General features: G+C 44.1%; 1 protein-coding gene across 2 annotated transcripts; it reads right to left on the reverse strand.

Moving 5' to 3' along the window:
* Window positions 1–8,475: 8,475 nt before the first annotated feature.
* LOC128763835 (aldehyde dehydrogenase, dimeric NADP-preferring-like) lies at window positions 8,476–16,357 on the reverse strand. 2 transcript variants are annotated; one of them, XM_053873060.1, is made up of 10 exons: window positions 14,917–16,357; window positions 13,964–14,127; window positions 13,546–13,777; window positions 12,884–12,969; window positions 12,226–12,434; window positions 10,699–10,816; window positions 10,413–10,554; window positions 10,178–10,344; window positions 9,621–9,720; window positions 8,476–9,149 (listed from the first exon to the last, which is right to left on the reverse strand). In XM_053873060.1, the coding sequence occupies exons 2-10, from the start codon at window positions 14,117–14,119 to the stop codon at window positions 8,836–8,838; spliced, it is 1,524 nt and encodes a 507-aa protein (XP_053729035.1). In that variant the 5' UTR covers window positions 14,120–14,127; window positions 14,917–16,357; the 3' UTR covers window positions 8,476–8,835. The 2 variants fall into 2 exon arrangements, with proteins under 2 accessions (XP_053729035.1, XP_053729034.1); XM_053873059.1 differs by having other exon boundaries at window positions 13,964–16,357.
* Between the last annotated feature and the right edge of the window lie 23 nt (window positions 16,358–16,380).

The raw sequence follows: 16,380 nt of genomic DNA on the forward strand, positions 1-16,380 counted from the left end.
CGGAAAACTCGACAGCGTTAGTTTCCGATGAGCTCATTGGTTCACCTAGAGGAAGGCGGGACCACTAGGACTTAAACGCACAGTACATCGTTGAAAGTGAAGCGAAGCAACTGAACCGAGTGCATTTCTAATCTTAATTATTAATAAAACGCATGTTTTTCATGCGAGGAATGATGGGATAACTACAGTAGTTGGTCGCAAAACCTATAATTGTCAACATAATTGTCAGAAAAACACAGTGGTTCTAATAAAGTCAATAAAAGTTTGACTGTAAAATAAAAAATATCTTCAAATGTGATTGACACCTGTCACATTTAATATTTATGATGTGCACCTTCATGTTCTTTTCAGTCATCTCATTGTTCTACTAACAGTTGGCCTCAGGCAGTCTACACTGGCCCTTCTCCAGATGAGTTTGGACTTAGGGAGTAAACTGTAGTGACCCACAGGCACGTGTCACGCTGCATTACTTACAAACGTAGGTTTGTGAAACCTAAACGAAATTATGAAGCCGCTTTCTCAAATGGCTAAAGGAAACTCATGTCACTATGTTTGAAACAGTGGATAAGGAGTGAAAAGGTGATTTATATGGAACACATTTTACCTGGACAGATTAAGTTGGACAACTCTGAGAACACATTTCAATGATAATTTAAACATCTACAAAATCACATGCCAGTGTATAATGTAGCAGAAATATTATTAATTGTATTTAGACCACCATAAGAACATATGTTTAGCTTTAACATGCCTGTTTTGATTTGTATTAAATGACTATGTGTATTTCTCATATTTTTCCCATTGTTTATTTTATGATGCACTGTGTTGAACGTTGATGAACTTTAATAGAAATAACTGAATGTGGTTGCTCCTAAACCAATAGTCGTAAGGGCCCAGTCACATGACATATCACCAACCCGTCTCTCTTGTTTCTGTTACTTGCGGCTGCTGTTCAGTGGTCCACCGATGGCTCGAGATACGTTGTTTTCACATCAGTGATCATTTTCTCACTCAAGGAAAGCCATTACGCAACTATTAGGACGTCTTCAGAAACTTTGCCATCAGTGCATGAGTTGAAAGCCCAATGTTCGTCGCCCCCTGCTTGCACAAACTTGATATGGTAATGCATCAGGACCTTCACTGCCTTCACACTGACACATTATTTATCACTTCTGGAAGAGCCGTGCGGTCAGCGACAGAAGAAAGCTGGCCTGTGATCAATGACGCCATTACCGTGGACACTCTGGTTTCACAAACCGTCAACGGTCAGCAGAGACCGGCTCTTAGCAGGAGTCAGATGTGCATGTAGTGATAAGTGATAAGAGTGTGTGTGCAGAAAAACAATGCTCTTACACTAAGGAGTGGCGATAGAGAGATAGAGTTTTTTCTTTTTGTCAAAAACATGATAGACTTAAGCAAGTCTGGCCCCAGAAAGCAGGTGACCAGATTTAACGGCATTTCCTCCATGAGATTATTACATTAATGTGTGCTCGTGAACGTATCAACATGAGTATTGATGTTCTATCTATCCATCCATCCATCCATCCAGGAAACTTGGCCATGGCTGTCAAATTTAAAATTCAGAGTGGTCCGCTATCATTTTTTGTACCACCTTCAGATAAGTGTACCAACACTTGGTTTCCTCATCTTCCCCTCCATTATCAACACTGTGCCTGGTTTACATTGGTCGCCCACTATTTCCTGCAACAATTGGCTCGGGTGGCTCAAGAGAGCCACTCTTGAGAACTGGAAAGGGGAGCAGGGTTCAGCATGCATGAGATGAGATGATGAGGCAGACTTGACTACTAACCTTCGTGAACACCCTCAAACCTACTTGAACAGGTTATTATTCTCCAATTGAGTGCGGAACATTTTGCTGCTGTTATTATACAATACATTGAGCATGGGAGCTCACCCACAAGGTTCACTACAAAACAGTGATGTCTGACACAGTACAAAGCTGAAATGCAGGAACAACTTCAAAACTAAGGTCTTGTGTTGGTGGACAGGGCGGTAGTTTTACTGTTCTCTGACTCTTGGAAAACCATCAAACATCTTGCATGAATGAAACAGTGATGTTAGCTGTCAATAAACAGTGATGTACAACATTTATTTTAGTTTTGGGCAATAGGAGCAGCCTTCTATGGCCACTTGTAACTGATGGGATCAGAAAACCCTTATAGTAGGAATGGCCTGGGCATCCCATTAATGTGATATATATATATATATCAGAAAATACTCTGAAATATCTTAAGAAAGATTCTCTTTCATGGCTTCCAACCCAAGGCCAGGTGGGTAAGAGGTCTTGGTAGAGAACACTGAGACAGCAAGTGGCCCAGAACGGCATTCAAATATGGCCTATAATGGGATGAGCCACACCACCACCTGAGCCACTGTGATGACACCAATGAACCACAACATGTGCTTTCAGTCTTTTCACTCAGGCCAGGAACATGCAAATGAATGACATACATAAGTCGCCAGAGTGAACTGTCCTGTTTGTATTAGCCTTCAGTGATTACAATGCGGTCAGATAGATTGTGTGTAAAGTACTGTTTCCCTCACAGAAGTGCCATTTATAGATGGTTCAGTTGGCATTTGTTGGGCCCCTTGAGAGATTGATGTTGACCCCTCTGAATGAACCCGTTACAGCACGGCATCAAGTTTTAGATTGGCCAGATTCACTCACAAGGTTTGTCTTCTGGTGGACGCAAAAATATAGTTGCAGTCATCCCGGACAATACTGCTGCTGCAATGCACTGCGCATGCTCTCGTACACTTACCTTACATAGAATACTGCTCAGTTTATGCACATAACAAAGAGCATATACAAACAGGTGTATTTTTAAAAAAACAAAACCAATGAAAAAGGAAGCAGGGAGTTGTAAGATCGGGATTTGTCTGAAAATTGCAGAGAAGAGGAAGGGATGACCTCCGTTCTTTGCCAGTCAGGCTCATCCTGATCATTCTTCCATGTTTGGGTGCTTTGTGGCACTGCCATCCATCAACCATCCTTCCATTCATGTCCATATTTTCTTTAACAGAATGAGAAGTAAATGCACAGTAAATAACTGAATAACACGGCCACAACAAAAATCCCTGTGTGCTTCGTCAATTCAACTGTCACATCTAAGAAACGTTGCTCTTCGCCCACACAGTTTGGATGAATCAGCATGAATACGCTTGATCGTGTGCTATTTTAGAGAGAAAGCAGATAATACACTCGTGCACGCGGCAACAAGTGGTTCCTGGCAGAACACATTACAGCAAGTCCATTAAAGATGGGCAGAGAAGCGAGGCGAGGAATCTATTCATATTCTTCTGAAGCCATGTGACTCTCTGGCCTGTGTCCACGCAGCACATCTCGGCTGCTACCCTGTCATTACAGGACTGCAGAGATGTACCAGGATTACTGCTTTTTTTCATTACAAGCAACAGCAAATTGCAGTTGTCAGTCTGGCAGCCATTGCTAAAAGCAATCTATTAAACAGCTCTGCTATTGAATCGTGTGATCTCCTCAGGTTTCACATGAGTTCATGGGACCAAATCTATTCATCCATTCAGCGTATTCCAGTTGCTGGGGCCAGAGCCGCGTAGATGTGAGAGGCGGGTGTCTAAGCTGTCGCAGGGCTCACTCACACTTGTGGACATTTAAAGGTCATCAATTGATCTCTATACACTTTTGGGTGGGAGGAAATCGGAGCGCTGAGCGCCAGAGTTCTTTTCAGGTGGGGGTATAGGAAGTAACAGACAAGAATGGGGGTGTCTCCCACGTGATACCCTTCTGCTCCCCTCCAGACGTCCTCCAGCATTACGCAAAATGAATGACTGCACTTTTCCTAGAACCCTGATCCTGCAAATAATCCGGCAACAGGCGCGCTGGACCGAAACACATGGCCAGTTTAATTGGCCTTGACACTTTATTGTATTTCCTCCCCACTCTGCTAATGCCCCTGAGAGCCAGGGCTCTGTCCCGGGCCTCGCAGCTGAAACTCGAGCTCAATCACGACGATAGAGTGCTGCAGTCAGGAGCATCTGATGATGCCATGGCAGGGGTTCTACCATGTGAATATTAAGGGGAGGCTTAACTCTTCTGACACGCTTGACAGGTTTGACTGGGTCTGAGGTTGACGCTGCACTAACTGACAGCTTCAGCATTATCAGCTGGAGACGCTGCTGTGGCTCCACTTCCTCCTGTAAGTTCATATCTTATCAGTTGACCTCCAAGTTGTCACGGTGGAAGTGGATAGGAGTTTTCCATAGATGTGTCACTTACTCATGAACTTACTTTACATGTGAATATGCTCTGTTTTTTGCCTGTGAACCAAATAGGTTGAACAGTTGTTAGTTTGGTTAATGCTGAAATAGGTTCCTGATATTTTCAGGAAACATTAATAAGGGAACAAAAGATAGGTGACTGTATCTTGGAGGTCAGTTTAGTTGTTGGAATCGTTGTTCACCTTTCTACCGTCTAACTGTTGCTGCGATGGCGCCCAGATCTCAGAGAACCTGACTTCAGAAAATACATCATCATGCAAACACTGTATTGTTATTGATGTTTTTTCACAGGTAAAGCTGGTTGAATGTTAATGATCTGGGTATATAGCTAAGTTCCTTCATTGGCAGCCCAGTGGTCAGAAATATGCATTTCACGAGAATGTTCCAGTCAAGGGGCTTTGTTATCCGAATACGCCGACACAGTTCTTGAATAATAGAAGTTGCTTTATTAATTTGATTGTGTGAGGTGTCTTATGAGGTCATGTGGAATGAGCTGCTTAACAGAGGCACACTGTGCTTTCCAGTTCACATTTATTTAGAACATTGCTGATGTAACATTTGTGTCTTTGGGTGTTTGAGGAATGAATCTTTCCTATTCTCTGCTCACAAAACACAGCGCAGCATGCTTTAGCTCAGAGGAGGACAGTTACATTTCCTAAAGGGCCACACTATAAACTGACTGTTGTCAGGGACCATCATGCCAAAAGAAAGGCGACAATGACCAGGAAACGTGACCGAAAAAAATCTTTAACCGGGTTCAATGGAAGCAAACATATGGTAAATATGGCATGAATCCTATAAAAATCATTGTACATGCATCTTATTTGAATAGGAATCATAATAAAATCATATCATCATAAAAAACATCGACGATGAAAAAGCAATTTATTTCAAAAATATGTTTTGAATTTTCTTTCAATACATTTTGAGGAAAACACTAAAATGGCAATCAAAAATAAGTAACAAAAATGTAGTCATGAATGTGAACCAGTACTGTCTAAAATGGAAACAGGATAAATAAAATGACATGATATAGTTTTAGTCTGACCTCATGCAAAAACAGAGGCAAGGGTCCACCTTTCTATGGGTTTACCTATGACAGCTGTTCAGCTTCAGATAAAATTGTCAGGGAAATGTCTCACCTCGGAGGAAAGTCTTACCCCGATCGCCTCAAGTTGACTTGTCTGGTGACTTTATTTAAATCTGCTGACCTCTCCGTGCTTTTGTGCCTGTTGGGACTCGGGGTTTTGTGTCTGTGTGTTTGTGGCTCTCAGACTGAAGTCATTGTATGCATTCCATGTTCTGCCTGAATAAATACACCAGAGCTATCTGAAAGTGAACAGAAGACGTCTGCGCCTGCATTGCAGTGTGGTCACGAGGTTGGCAAGCTGGAGGCCATCTGGCTCCACTGGACATTTCCTCTGAGAGTGACGCTACCTAATCAAACCCACTTCCCTGGTCAACATGTTGCATCCACTCCTCCTGGTGAAGCTTGCTGTTGCGCAGCAGAGGGAGAGTAGGAAAGCTAGTTGACATGAACCACAGCATTAGTGCACAATGAGCGACTGAGTCAAAGCTATTTTGGAAAAAGCAGCATCATCATCGCTGCTGTGAACTTTGATACTGGGTTTGATCCAGAAAAGTAAGCAGAACAGAGCAGAGATTTGGGGGGGAAAAAAATCTCCCCATGAGGACATTTAGCTTAGCTAGAACCATTTGGTTGAATTTATCAAGTTTAATCCATTAATTTGACAATGAAAACTTCAAAATAAAATAGGTCCTCACAATGTCCACAGCAAAAAAAAAAAAGTATAGCATTGTAAAACAAACTTGCAGGCGTGTTCATCCTGGCATGAGTGGACAAAAGCTGTCAGTTGTCCTACTCTCTGGTCTCTACTGATCATGCCTTGTCCCTTGAGGAGTCACCAACAAGGGAACCACTGCCTCTGATCTGAAGGCTCCGAGTCTCAGTTGGGCCTTGTGACACCTAAAGTTGAAGGTCAGATTGTGCAGCAAATATATCATCACAAAAACAGATCTTGTTCTCACGAGACCTGCCAACTGCAAACAAACTTCTCTTGAATACCAGCAACAAACAGGAGTCAGAGGTCTGTGCCACGACTCACCACGTGACCAAAAGCATATGAAAGGTGACCTCAGTGCTGCTGTCTCAGGGAGGTGAGATGAATAAGACATGACTGAGCATGACTGAGATGAATCAAACCAGTGCCTCCAGGGCTTCATCTGTGCCCTCGAGCAGATGGTGAACTGGTGAACCTCTATCAATATTTACAGCCAACTCACAGCATCAGATTCAACTGACGCTAGAAAAATATTCAGCAACAACTCTGGGATGTAGTCTGGGTTTCTCAAGCTCTTTCAACTCAAGACGCCCAGCGACGAACCGTGTATGGAGATGTCATGTGTCAGTGCTTTGTCATGGGATTCAAAGTCCCATTTTTTTGCTTTTAACAGTACTTTTCTGTGTTAAAAGTACATTTTCTGTAGTATTGCTGGTTTACTGTCCAAGTAATCGCCACGATGACAGAGGTGGCGCTGACTGCTCCCCCCTTATCAATATTTTATGAAGGAAACAGATGGCAGGTGTTTGTGTGACAACAGAAGATGGTCGATTACATCCAAGATTATCTGATAATAAATCCGTCATGGAACTGCTGCGGGAGCCATGGTGACCTTCATCACCACGGCGGCCATGACGCTTATCTGGACAAACAAGCAGGAAAAACAGACACATTGGATTCAAGGCAACCATGAGCAGCTATGGGTTTAATGGCAAGCTCAAAACTGTCATTACTCTGACTATATCATGGTGCAGACTTTACCTTTACCTTTGCAGTCATTGAAATCTTTAAAAAATCCTCTCTGGACAGTGAATGCAACACGGAATGGGATCATTCATGAAACATTTAATATATAAACAGTTGTCTTTAAAACAGACTTGTGATTGTGAACTTGAAAGAAATCACTTTAGAAATACTATGTACAAACCTATTCACTGGTGAGTGAGAATGTGGCTTCGCTTTGACTTTCCCAGTGAGTTCAGCTACTGAACCCTTTTCTTCAGCAATGATAGGTTACAAAGAAATCGGCACACTTTTCAACCAGCACCACCAGAATGTGTAGCCTCCTGCAGGCACCACTATCCACAGTATATTCAGCACTTAGGTAGAAGCAAAGCAACAAACAAAAACTAACAAAAACACTTCTCTTTATTTGAAATGGCTTATTAAAAGAGGTCGTTTCAAAAAACGTTGTGCTCCGGCATCACCTCGTGTAGTGACACTCCACTCCAACCATCACTCTCTGACTCCTGGTGATTGTGGCCAAGGGTTCGGGCTGGTAGACCAGTACAAAAGCGTAGATGAAGGCAGCTTCAGTCATCTGAGGACCAGCACACACACACTCAGGAACAAGAACAACACTCTCAGTGAGCTTCAGCAGGCGACGCACCACTAGTCTGCTGCCACAGCTGTGCAGCTCCGACTCGAACACCAGAACCTGAGCCAGCTGGTCCACCTCCACAGGTGGACAGCCGCCCAGGGTCAGCTCCTTGGGCCTGACCAGCCTGCCAAGGCCCAGCAGGTCCTGACTCACTTCCACCTGGATCTTGTTCTGGCCGCACCTCAAGCCCACCCGGTCCCTCTTCACTGTCGGCTGCTGGACTCTAAAAGCAGGAGGAAGCTTCTTGACTGGCTCCGCTGGGTCTTCTGGAAACTTCCAAGTGAGTGCTTGACGTTTGGAGTGGTGGTGAAGAGAGCTCTCTGAGGGCTCCGAGTCGGGTCTCAGCAGGTCGGCCTCTGTGTACGACTGATCCGTTGTACTGAGGGTCCGGGCCTGGGTGAGCCGGGAGCACCAGAGGGAGAAGAACGCGAGGAGCAGAGTAGACTTCATCAGTGCGAGCAGAACCGTTTCACACACTTCCTCCGTCAAATCAACCGACGTGGATCACACCTGCGTCTCAGCTGCTGCTGATCCCTAATGAAGTCCAGCAGCAACCCAATGAAGTGAGGGCTGCTTCCACCACTCAGCATCAAGTCCTGAGATTCTGAGATTTGTTTCAAGCAGTCATTACTATTGCTATTTTGAACTGAAGATATTTGAGTTGCCTCTTTGAGTTACTATGTTTCAGTGAGTGGGAGACAAAGAATGACGAACCCCTTTAATCTCTAGCTTTTATTTCACACTGAACGTCAATGTGAGCCAAACGCACAGATAATCATGTCATTTTTAAACAGACTTGACGGTGTTTATTTCATTTGCCTGATCGTAACACGACGACGTACAGTAGGTACCGTGTGACGACGGCATTGAGGCGCCATCTAGTGACAGCATCGCACCATTACAGAAACCTGATCACATCTGAACAGAACACTTCTGTTAGAATGTTTTCAATGGAAAGATAACATGACACAAATCATTATTTTAAATAAGAAGAAAGGATGTGAGACTTGTACAAAATGTAAAAAACAAAACAAAACCACACACACAAAGAAAGAAGAATCTCCTAAATTCAGGTGTCCATATTTGGTCCCATCTCTAATTGTAGAACCCCCTCCAGTACCAGCAGGTACAGTTGAGTCCGGCAGCGATGAGCAGGATGACCGTGAGGGTGATGAGCAGACCCACGGTCAGGACGGTCATGCACACGGCCCACACGTAGGTCCTCTTAGACATGTCGATCATGGGGGACCGCAGCGCCATGTGAACCTTGCGGGCCCGTCTCCGGTCCTGGGGTGGGTACCGCGACCGGTTTACACTCTCCATGCCCAGCGAGCGGATCAGACATGCCTTGTGGTGGCTGAGCTGGTCAAAGGTGTGCTTGCCATGGTAGCGGCCCATTCCACTCTGACCTGAGGACACAGGAGAGCCGTCGTGGGTGCACTTGCTTCCAACAACAGGGAGAACTAAGAGGAAAGCTTCGTAGATGCAGTCACAAATATGCTCTTGACCTGGATTAAAAGCTCACGTCACAGTTTCTCCTGTGAAAACGCAGTGTTTGCCTCATTTTTGTGGGTGAATGAACAAAATGTTATAACAAGCTTTCTAAATGTGAAATTCAATCTCAAAAATTTGAGTTGTAGAAGCATCATTTGCATGTTTGGGCACATTCATGTTTTCAATAAACCCACTGTCAATGTTGAAGTAAATACAGTGGAATTCAAAAACAGCAACTGACAAAGGATCCTCTGCTGGAACATCTTCATTATTATATTAGTCAGTAATGAAATGACTTATTTTTAACATTTACAGAACAATAAATGAAGAAACACTAAACATGACATTGAATTAGTGTAGTGTTTTTAAAATTCCAGGTTACTCACCAACGCCCCCAAATGGCAGCGAACAAAGAGTGTAGTGCATCATGACGTCATTCACCGTCACCCCTCCACTGGAAGTCTCCTGAATCATCCTTTTGGTCGCCTGACAGGAGAGTGAGCACAGCACGTGAGCGTATGGACGGATGGATGGGAAGGTTGACGAAGGGATGGGCCACGGGACAAGAGATGAATGAATAGATGAATGAACAGCGGATGTGCAAGGAGGGATGATTGATGGACGAAGAATGCATATATCAGTTTCCAACGTTGACAAAGAACAAAGAAATTCACATTTCTTCAAGTTCTCCCAGCCTTACTCAAACTGTCTCTGACTGAATTGTAACTGAATTTTCAGACAAGGATCTTTTGATGATCGTTCTAGACTCCTCACCTGTTTTGAGGAGACTGAATCAGGAATTATTTCTAGACTATTTTAACAGCACTATTCCAGTGAGATTATCCTCAAGCATGGACACATCATAATTGTGACTCTTCATCACCATTCTGCAGGATGGAAATGTTCAGAACTTCATTTTTCCGCAGCGGATCATCCTCCTCACCAGCTTGTCGGAGCAGAAGATGTAGAGCGCCAGAGGCTTCTCCCTCTCGTTGATGAAACTGATGGCGTCGTCCATGTCACTGACGGTCACGATGGGCAGCAGGGGGCCGAAGATCTCCTCCTGCATCAGCCTGGACTGAGGGGGGACGTCCTTCAACACCGTGGGAGCTGCGCAGTTCACATGGGTCAAAACAAGTCACCTGGGCTTCCGTTCCCAACTCTTCAACTGGACCCACCGATGTAGCACTGCGAGGCATCACTCTGGCCCCCCACCACAGGAACGTAACCCTCCATCAGACTCATTATTCTGTTGAAGTGGGGCCGGTTGATGATGCGACCGTAGTCTGGGGAAAGTTTGGGATCAGCTCCATAAAATTCCTGAAACAGCATCCAAGAAAGTTTTACATGGATCTTCCCTTACTTCTGCAAAGGTCAAGAGGATTTAAATATTTGCCACTCTGGGTACACAGAGCATTATTTACAAACTCATGATGTTCATAATGTTTTTGTTGGACACTTTACCCGCAAGGTTTGTCGGATGCACTCCACCACGCGGCCCTGGATGCAGGGTTCACACAGGATGTAGTCTGGAGCGATGCAGGTCTGACCGCAGTTGATGAACTTGCCCCATGTGATGCGGCTGCATAGAGAGGAGAAACGGTTACAATTCTGAAATGTTAAACATATTAGCACAAAATTCTATTTTTCAAGAGTGCGTCTACATGGCAGCTTGTTTGAGCCCACAGACAGCAAGGGCGCAGCTTTGTCTCCCAGCGTTCCTTCACTGAGCTCCACCATGTTTTCCTACAGTCTACAGCGCAGCAGGACCACCAGCTGGGAACCTCAGACTAGACCTCAGCTGCCGCTGCTTGTACGCCCTCATTCACAACCGCACAGACTCTATCCTGGAGCACAGTGGCCTCATACTCAGTTCATGTTTCAAACGTGTGCCATGGCTGGTGTTGGAAGAATTATGTGGTCAAATCGAAGTCAGCCTTCACTGACACGCTCATGATGTTTTCCCACAGAGAGAAACAGCTTCAGCAGGAACATGATGATGATGATGATGTCACTTCACCTTAAGGTCCTTAATGTTTAGCTAAAAACAAGGGCGCTTCTGCAGCAATGCCTCTTGAGGCAACTCTGTACGTCAACCAATTGGATCCCGAGACTGTCCCTTTTTGAAGTAACTAAGCAGATGGACACACAACATGTATGTTGGGTCATGTCTCTCATGTGCAACCGATGCCAGTTCCCACTGGTCAGACGTCATAGATGATGACCACTGGGAAAGACATCCCCTTGATAAGACTCCAAGGTCAGCCCACATCCACATGAAGGTGGAGAATGCTTGCTTTCCTCCACTGTTACTCTAGATACTTTGGATCTGGACAATTGTCCCCTTTGTTCGAACGGCTTTATCCCTCCTTGGGAAACAAGTCCTCCCCAACCCTGGCCTTCCAAATGCTTGGTTAGTGATGGGCTGATGCAGCTTCATGAAGTGTGTGTGTGAGTGTGTGTAAGGGTGTTCGTGATTTTAGGGCACAGTAGGTGGCGCTCTTGGTTTAAAAATGATCTGAGGTTTAATTGAAATGGTTGTTCAGATTACAGATCAGTGAGTGCCATCCAGTGGGATTTGAAAATGAGGCCACTGTTTCATGAAGCCTCAGCAGCCCATCACTATGCATGGAGTGCTGACGTTGTCCATGAGTTGAAATTCCTCCAGCTGCATCCAGACATGATGACCACCTCCCCTCTGTGTGGGTTTTTATTTCAACCTCCAGGCAACTCTGTGCTACATCACTGGAGACTTGGCAACTAAGGATAAAACTATATTTTACTCATCCAGTTCTGGAGGCTTTTTTCAACACAACGGAAAACAACAATTTAAATTGTGGAAAATGCTGCGTAAAATGGAACTCAACAACACATTAGCAACATTTTCATCCAAGCTGATGCGGCACTTATAGCAAAAAGCTTCCACGCATGCAGAACACCAGCAGACTGATGATGTCATCAGAGAGCTGCACAGTGAGAGACAGGAGTTACCGGCAGGCCACTCTGATGTCACAGTTCTTGTCAATGTAGCAGGGGCTCTTCCCTCCTAGTTCAAGGGTCACAGGGGTGAGGTAGCGGGAAGCAGACTCCATCACCACTCTGCCCACTGAGCTGCTTCCTGTGAAGAAGATGTGGTCAAATCTGAGCTTCAGCAGCTCCTGAGTCACTGACGCTCCGCCGGTCACCACGGGGTAGAGATCCTGCAAACAATCCAGAAGAGAAGAAGATGTGAGAATTCCACCTTGTTATGTCTGAATTTATCTGGTTTAGCAGTGGGTCATAACTGGATAGTCATCAAAATCTCTGCTTATGACTGCTGATAAGTGCAGCTCAAATGAAGAGCCTGCAGTTTTAAGTCCCAAGTAGACACTCTAGATAACTCAGGTAATGACTAAGTTTCACTTAGGTACATCAGTACACCATCCACATCAAGCGCCACCTACTGTTCTCCTTTATTATTACTATTGTCATAGCGTTAGAGATATCAAGATGCAGTATAACTGGATTTATGGGGATTTAGAGAAGCATCATTGCATAGACATGAGTTGCAGACACTGGCCTCGGGAGTCCATCTTCTCCCCACAAGTGCAAACACACATTAGAGTTCAGAGCGAGAGAAGAAGGCAACAACAGCAGCCGTTGTTCTGACCATGTCCAGATAGCGGGGCAGCAGCGCTCGGAGGAGGAGGGACGAGTACTCGCTCAGCTCGGCAGGTTTGACCACAGCTCCGTTGCCTGCAGGGAGACAAGTCAGTGTGTGTGAGTGTGATGATGTTGCACAGCGATCGAGCGGGTGGGAGGCCGAGAATGTTCACATGGGAGGATTGCTGAGTTCAGTCCAGAACAGTTCACTGGACAACACTCCCAACTTCTCAGTCTACATGTTTAAAATGTCCTTTGTTATGATGTAGCGGTGTGGGGTGTTTTTGAGTTATTTACGGTTGACTGCATGGGTATGGGACCTTTGCCAGATTCCCACGAGGCTACAACTCCATGTAGTCCAGTGTATAATGATGGGCTGATGAGGCTTCATCAATGTTCCCCAAATCTTACGACTTGAACAACTGCTTTAGCAAAACTTCACATCATTTTTAGACTGCGAGTGCCACCCACTAAGCTCTGACAATGAGGACACTGTTGCAGCCTCATCAGCTTCTCAGCTAATGCGTCAACACTCAAGATTGAAAGTAGACTTCTGCATCAACTTAGGTCAAAAAAGCCAAGGCCAACAGTGACAAATGTCACTGTGTGAGGGAGAAGTGAGAATCTGTTGCACGGGGATCTGACGGATGAGTGAGCTGCAGTGTCTACCTGCAGCAATGGCGCCGACCAGTGGAAGCAGTGTGAGGGCCCACGGATAGTTCCAGGCTCCGATGATGAGCACCAGGCCCAGAGGCTCGGGATGGATGTAAACCTCGTCGGACACTGTGAGAAGGTTCTTCTCCACCGGCTGTGGAGATGTCCACTTGTCCAGTTTGTCCAGAGCAAACTTGATCTCGTTCTCTATACTGATGAGCTCCAACAGAGCAGTGTCGTACTGGCTCTGGGGGGCACACACCATCAGAGAGACAGAAGAGACAGTGTAGTGATGGGTCCATGAGGCGTCATGAAACAGAGTCCACATTATCGGAGTTCAGCAGCTGGCACACTTGGTTCAAATGGTTTCATGAAGCCTCGTGGCTCCATCACAACCTAAGATACTCAGGGAGTCCCACCCTGGTCCACTCACTCGATTGATGTCCTGCTTGAGCGCGGTGGCGATCTCAGACTCTCTCTCAGTGACCATCATCTGCAGGTTCTGCAGCTGCTGGCGTCTGAACTCCAGAGAGCGGGTCCGACCGCTCAAGAAAGCCTCTCTGGCCCGGTGGACCACCTGACGCTCCATGGAGACCCCTGAGAGTCACAGAGACAGGTCGATTTTTGTTGTATAGTGTGGTTAAATTTGGGTCATTTTGAATGAATTGGATAAGATTGTTCTAGCTGTATGTCATGTGGCTTATTGTTTTTTAGTGTTTCATTATTTACAACCAGAAATTTTTAATCCAATATTTACTTGTTCAGTTGGCTTTACTTAAACCTGCATTTTGTGTGTCCTAATTTTTATAAGTACAAACCACGGTATTTTTTTTTTTTTTTTTCGAAACATACAACAAAAATTTATTTTTGTGCTGACGAAATATTTTGGATCTTTAAGTTGAAGACCATACAAAGGTGTGTCGTTGAAGCCACTGGTGCAGATCCACCATTATTGGAATGAAAATAGTGTGAATATAAAAAGCACTAATGATTCACAGAAGTAGTTATGACACATTATCCACATGAGTAAAGATGGTGTATAGTTTGAGTAATAATATTCGTCAACATGTTAATTCCACTGCATGATGCTGTAAGAGACAAACTAAGTTCAACAACAGCATTTCATTAAACATGGTAAAATAAGGAGAAATTATAATCAAAAGCATATCAAAATATAACATATATTTTTTACGATAAACTGTTATTAAACTGACATAAAAAAAACATTCGACGAAAACCAAAAAAGCAGACATCAGACAAAAGGTTCAAAAACCTTCCAGCTCTGACAAGGGCCAAACACGTGTCTAATAAATAAGTTTCGGGGTGAACTGTGCCTGAAGAAAAAAAAGAATCAAGAAGAAAGAATAAGTAGTGATGATGCCTTACCTCGAGTAGAATCAGATGCAAGTGCTGCAGTTTGTGTTTGAGAAGTGAGGGAGGCTGCTGACTGATCTGAGAGTGGCTCAGATGTCACACACACGCGCACATTCAAGACTGAGTCCTTTTGTTCCCCATCACTCAACTGTACTGACCCACGATCAGTTTACTGAAGCACAAGTCAAAATGTTCAACTATATACGACCACTCTCTTCTGAGCAGCCAATCTGAAGCTGATACTGAAGTTACTCCTGAGACAGAAGCATGAGAAAAACAAAGACTACAACAGGGACAAAGTCGACCATGTCGATACAACTATCCCATCAGAAGTTATTTTAGGTTTGTCTTTTTAATATCTTAGATCATATCATGTAAAATATTATGTTGCATTATATAACACAGAACTACATTTTTTAGTGACAATAGGGAATTATCTAAAACTAAACAGAGCTAATTTCACTATTTACTTTGTAACATTTTATCAATATTGATCAAAGTTATGTATAAATCAATACGTTTTTGTACATGTTTTTGTTTAATCAAATGCCTTATAGATTGTATATTCAGGTCATATATTATGTAGTGCCTTCAAATATGGCTCTTAAAAAGAAATCTGAATGAAAATGCAACTGACAACAAAAACCTGCATTTAAAACAAGACAAAGGTTCACGTGGAAGAGAGTGGACGTCAACAAAAGAGGCCATTGAGGCGTGGAGAGTGGGGCATGCTGGGTAATTAAAGAGGTGGGGTTAGATTATGTGATAAGAACAACTGGAGATTGTCTGCTGGAGACAAAGCTATTGTTGTATGAGCCTGCAGCACGTTTAATACTGAATATTAAAGACTCCATTTTAGCTCTCAGAAATACAGCGCGGTCACAATCTGAATAGTTAAGAGTATTTTTTGTACAAGTGCAGGAAAACAAATTGGACAAAATCTGCAAGGACAAATATTGAGGATACTAACTGTAAACCCTGCAGCTAGCAATAGTACATAATTCAGTATCTGGACAAACGTCTTTGATGAACTGGCAGTTAGAGGCTTTCTATAGGTGGATCTTCATCGAGCGTATTCTTCTCTGATCTGCTCTCTTCAGAGCTCCATAACTGAATGTTTGTAAGAGAGGAAAGTGACAGTTAGGAAGTTTCCTCATGTTACACACGGTTGCTGATTGTGAAGAAGTATTATTACTGAGTGAATGCCTGAAAGAGCAAATGCAGCATCCAAAAAGCAACACACAGACACGCGCAGACATGAGAGCCACTCGACTGCATCGTCTTGTTCATCAGATCATTCTAGGCATTTTCATTTCTTATGGTGATAATCCACAACTGTAAGTTAGCAAAGGTGCCCAGTTGCAGCACACAGACGCAACATTTTTTGCTGAATAATGGACGATTAGGACCGCTAGGTAAACTCATGTGTTGGATATTGAAAAAACTGCAACAGTATGAAAGGAAGACAGTGGCTGT

The sequence above is a fragment of the Synchiropus splendidus genome, chromosome 8 (genome assembly GCF_027744825.2).
Source record: "Synchiropus splendidus isolate RoL2022-P1 chromosome 8, RoL_Sspl_1.0, whole genome shotgun sequence".
Classification (NCBI taxonomy): Eukaryota; Metazoa; Chordata; class Actinopteri; order Syngnathiformes; family Callionymidae; genus Synchiropus; species Synchiropus splendidus.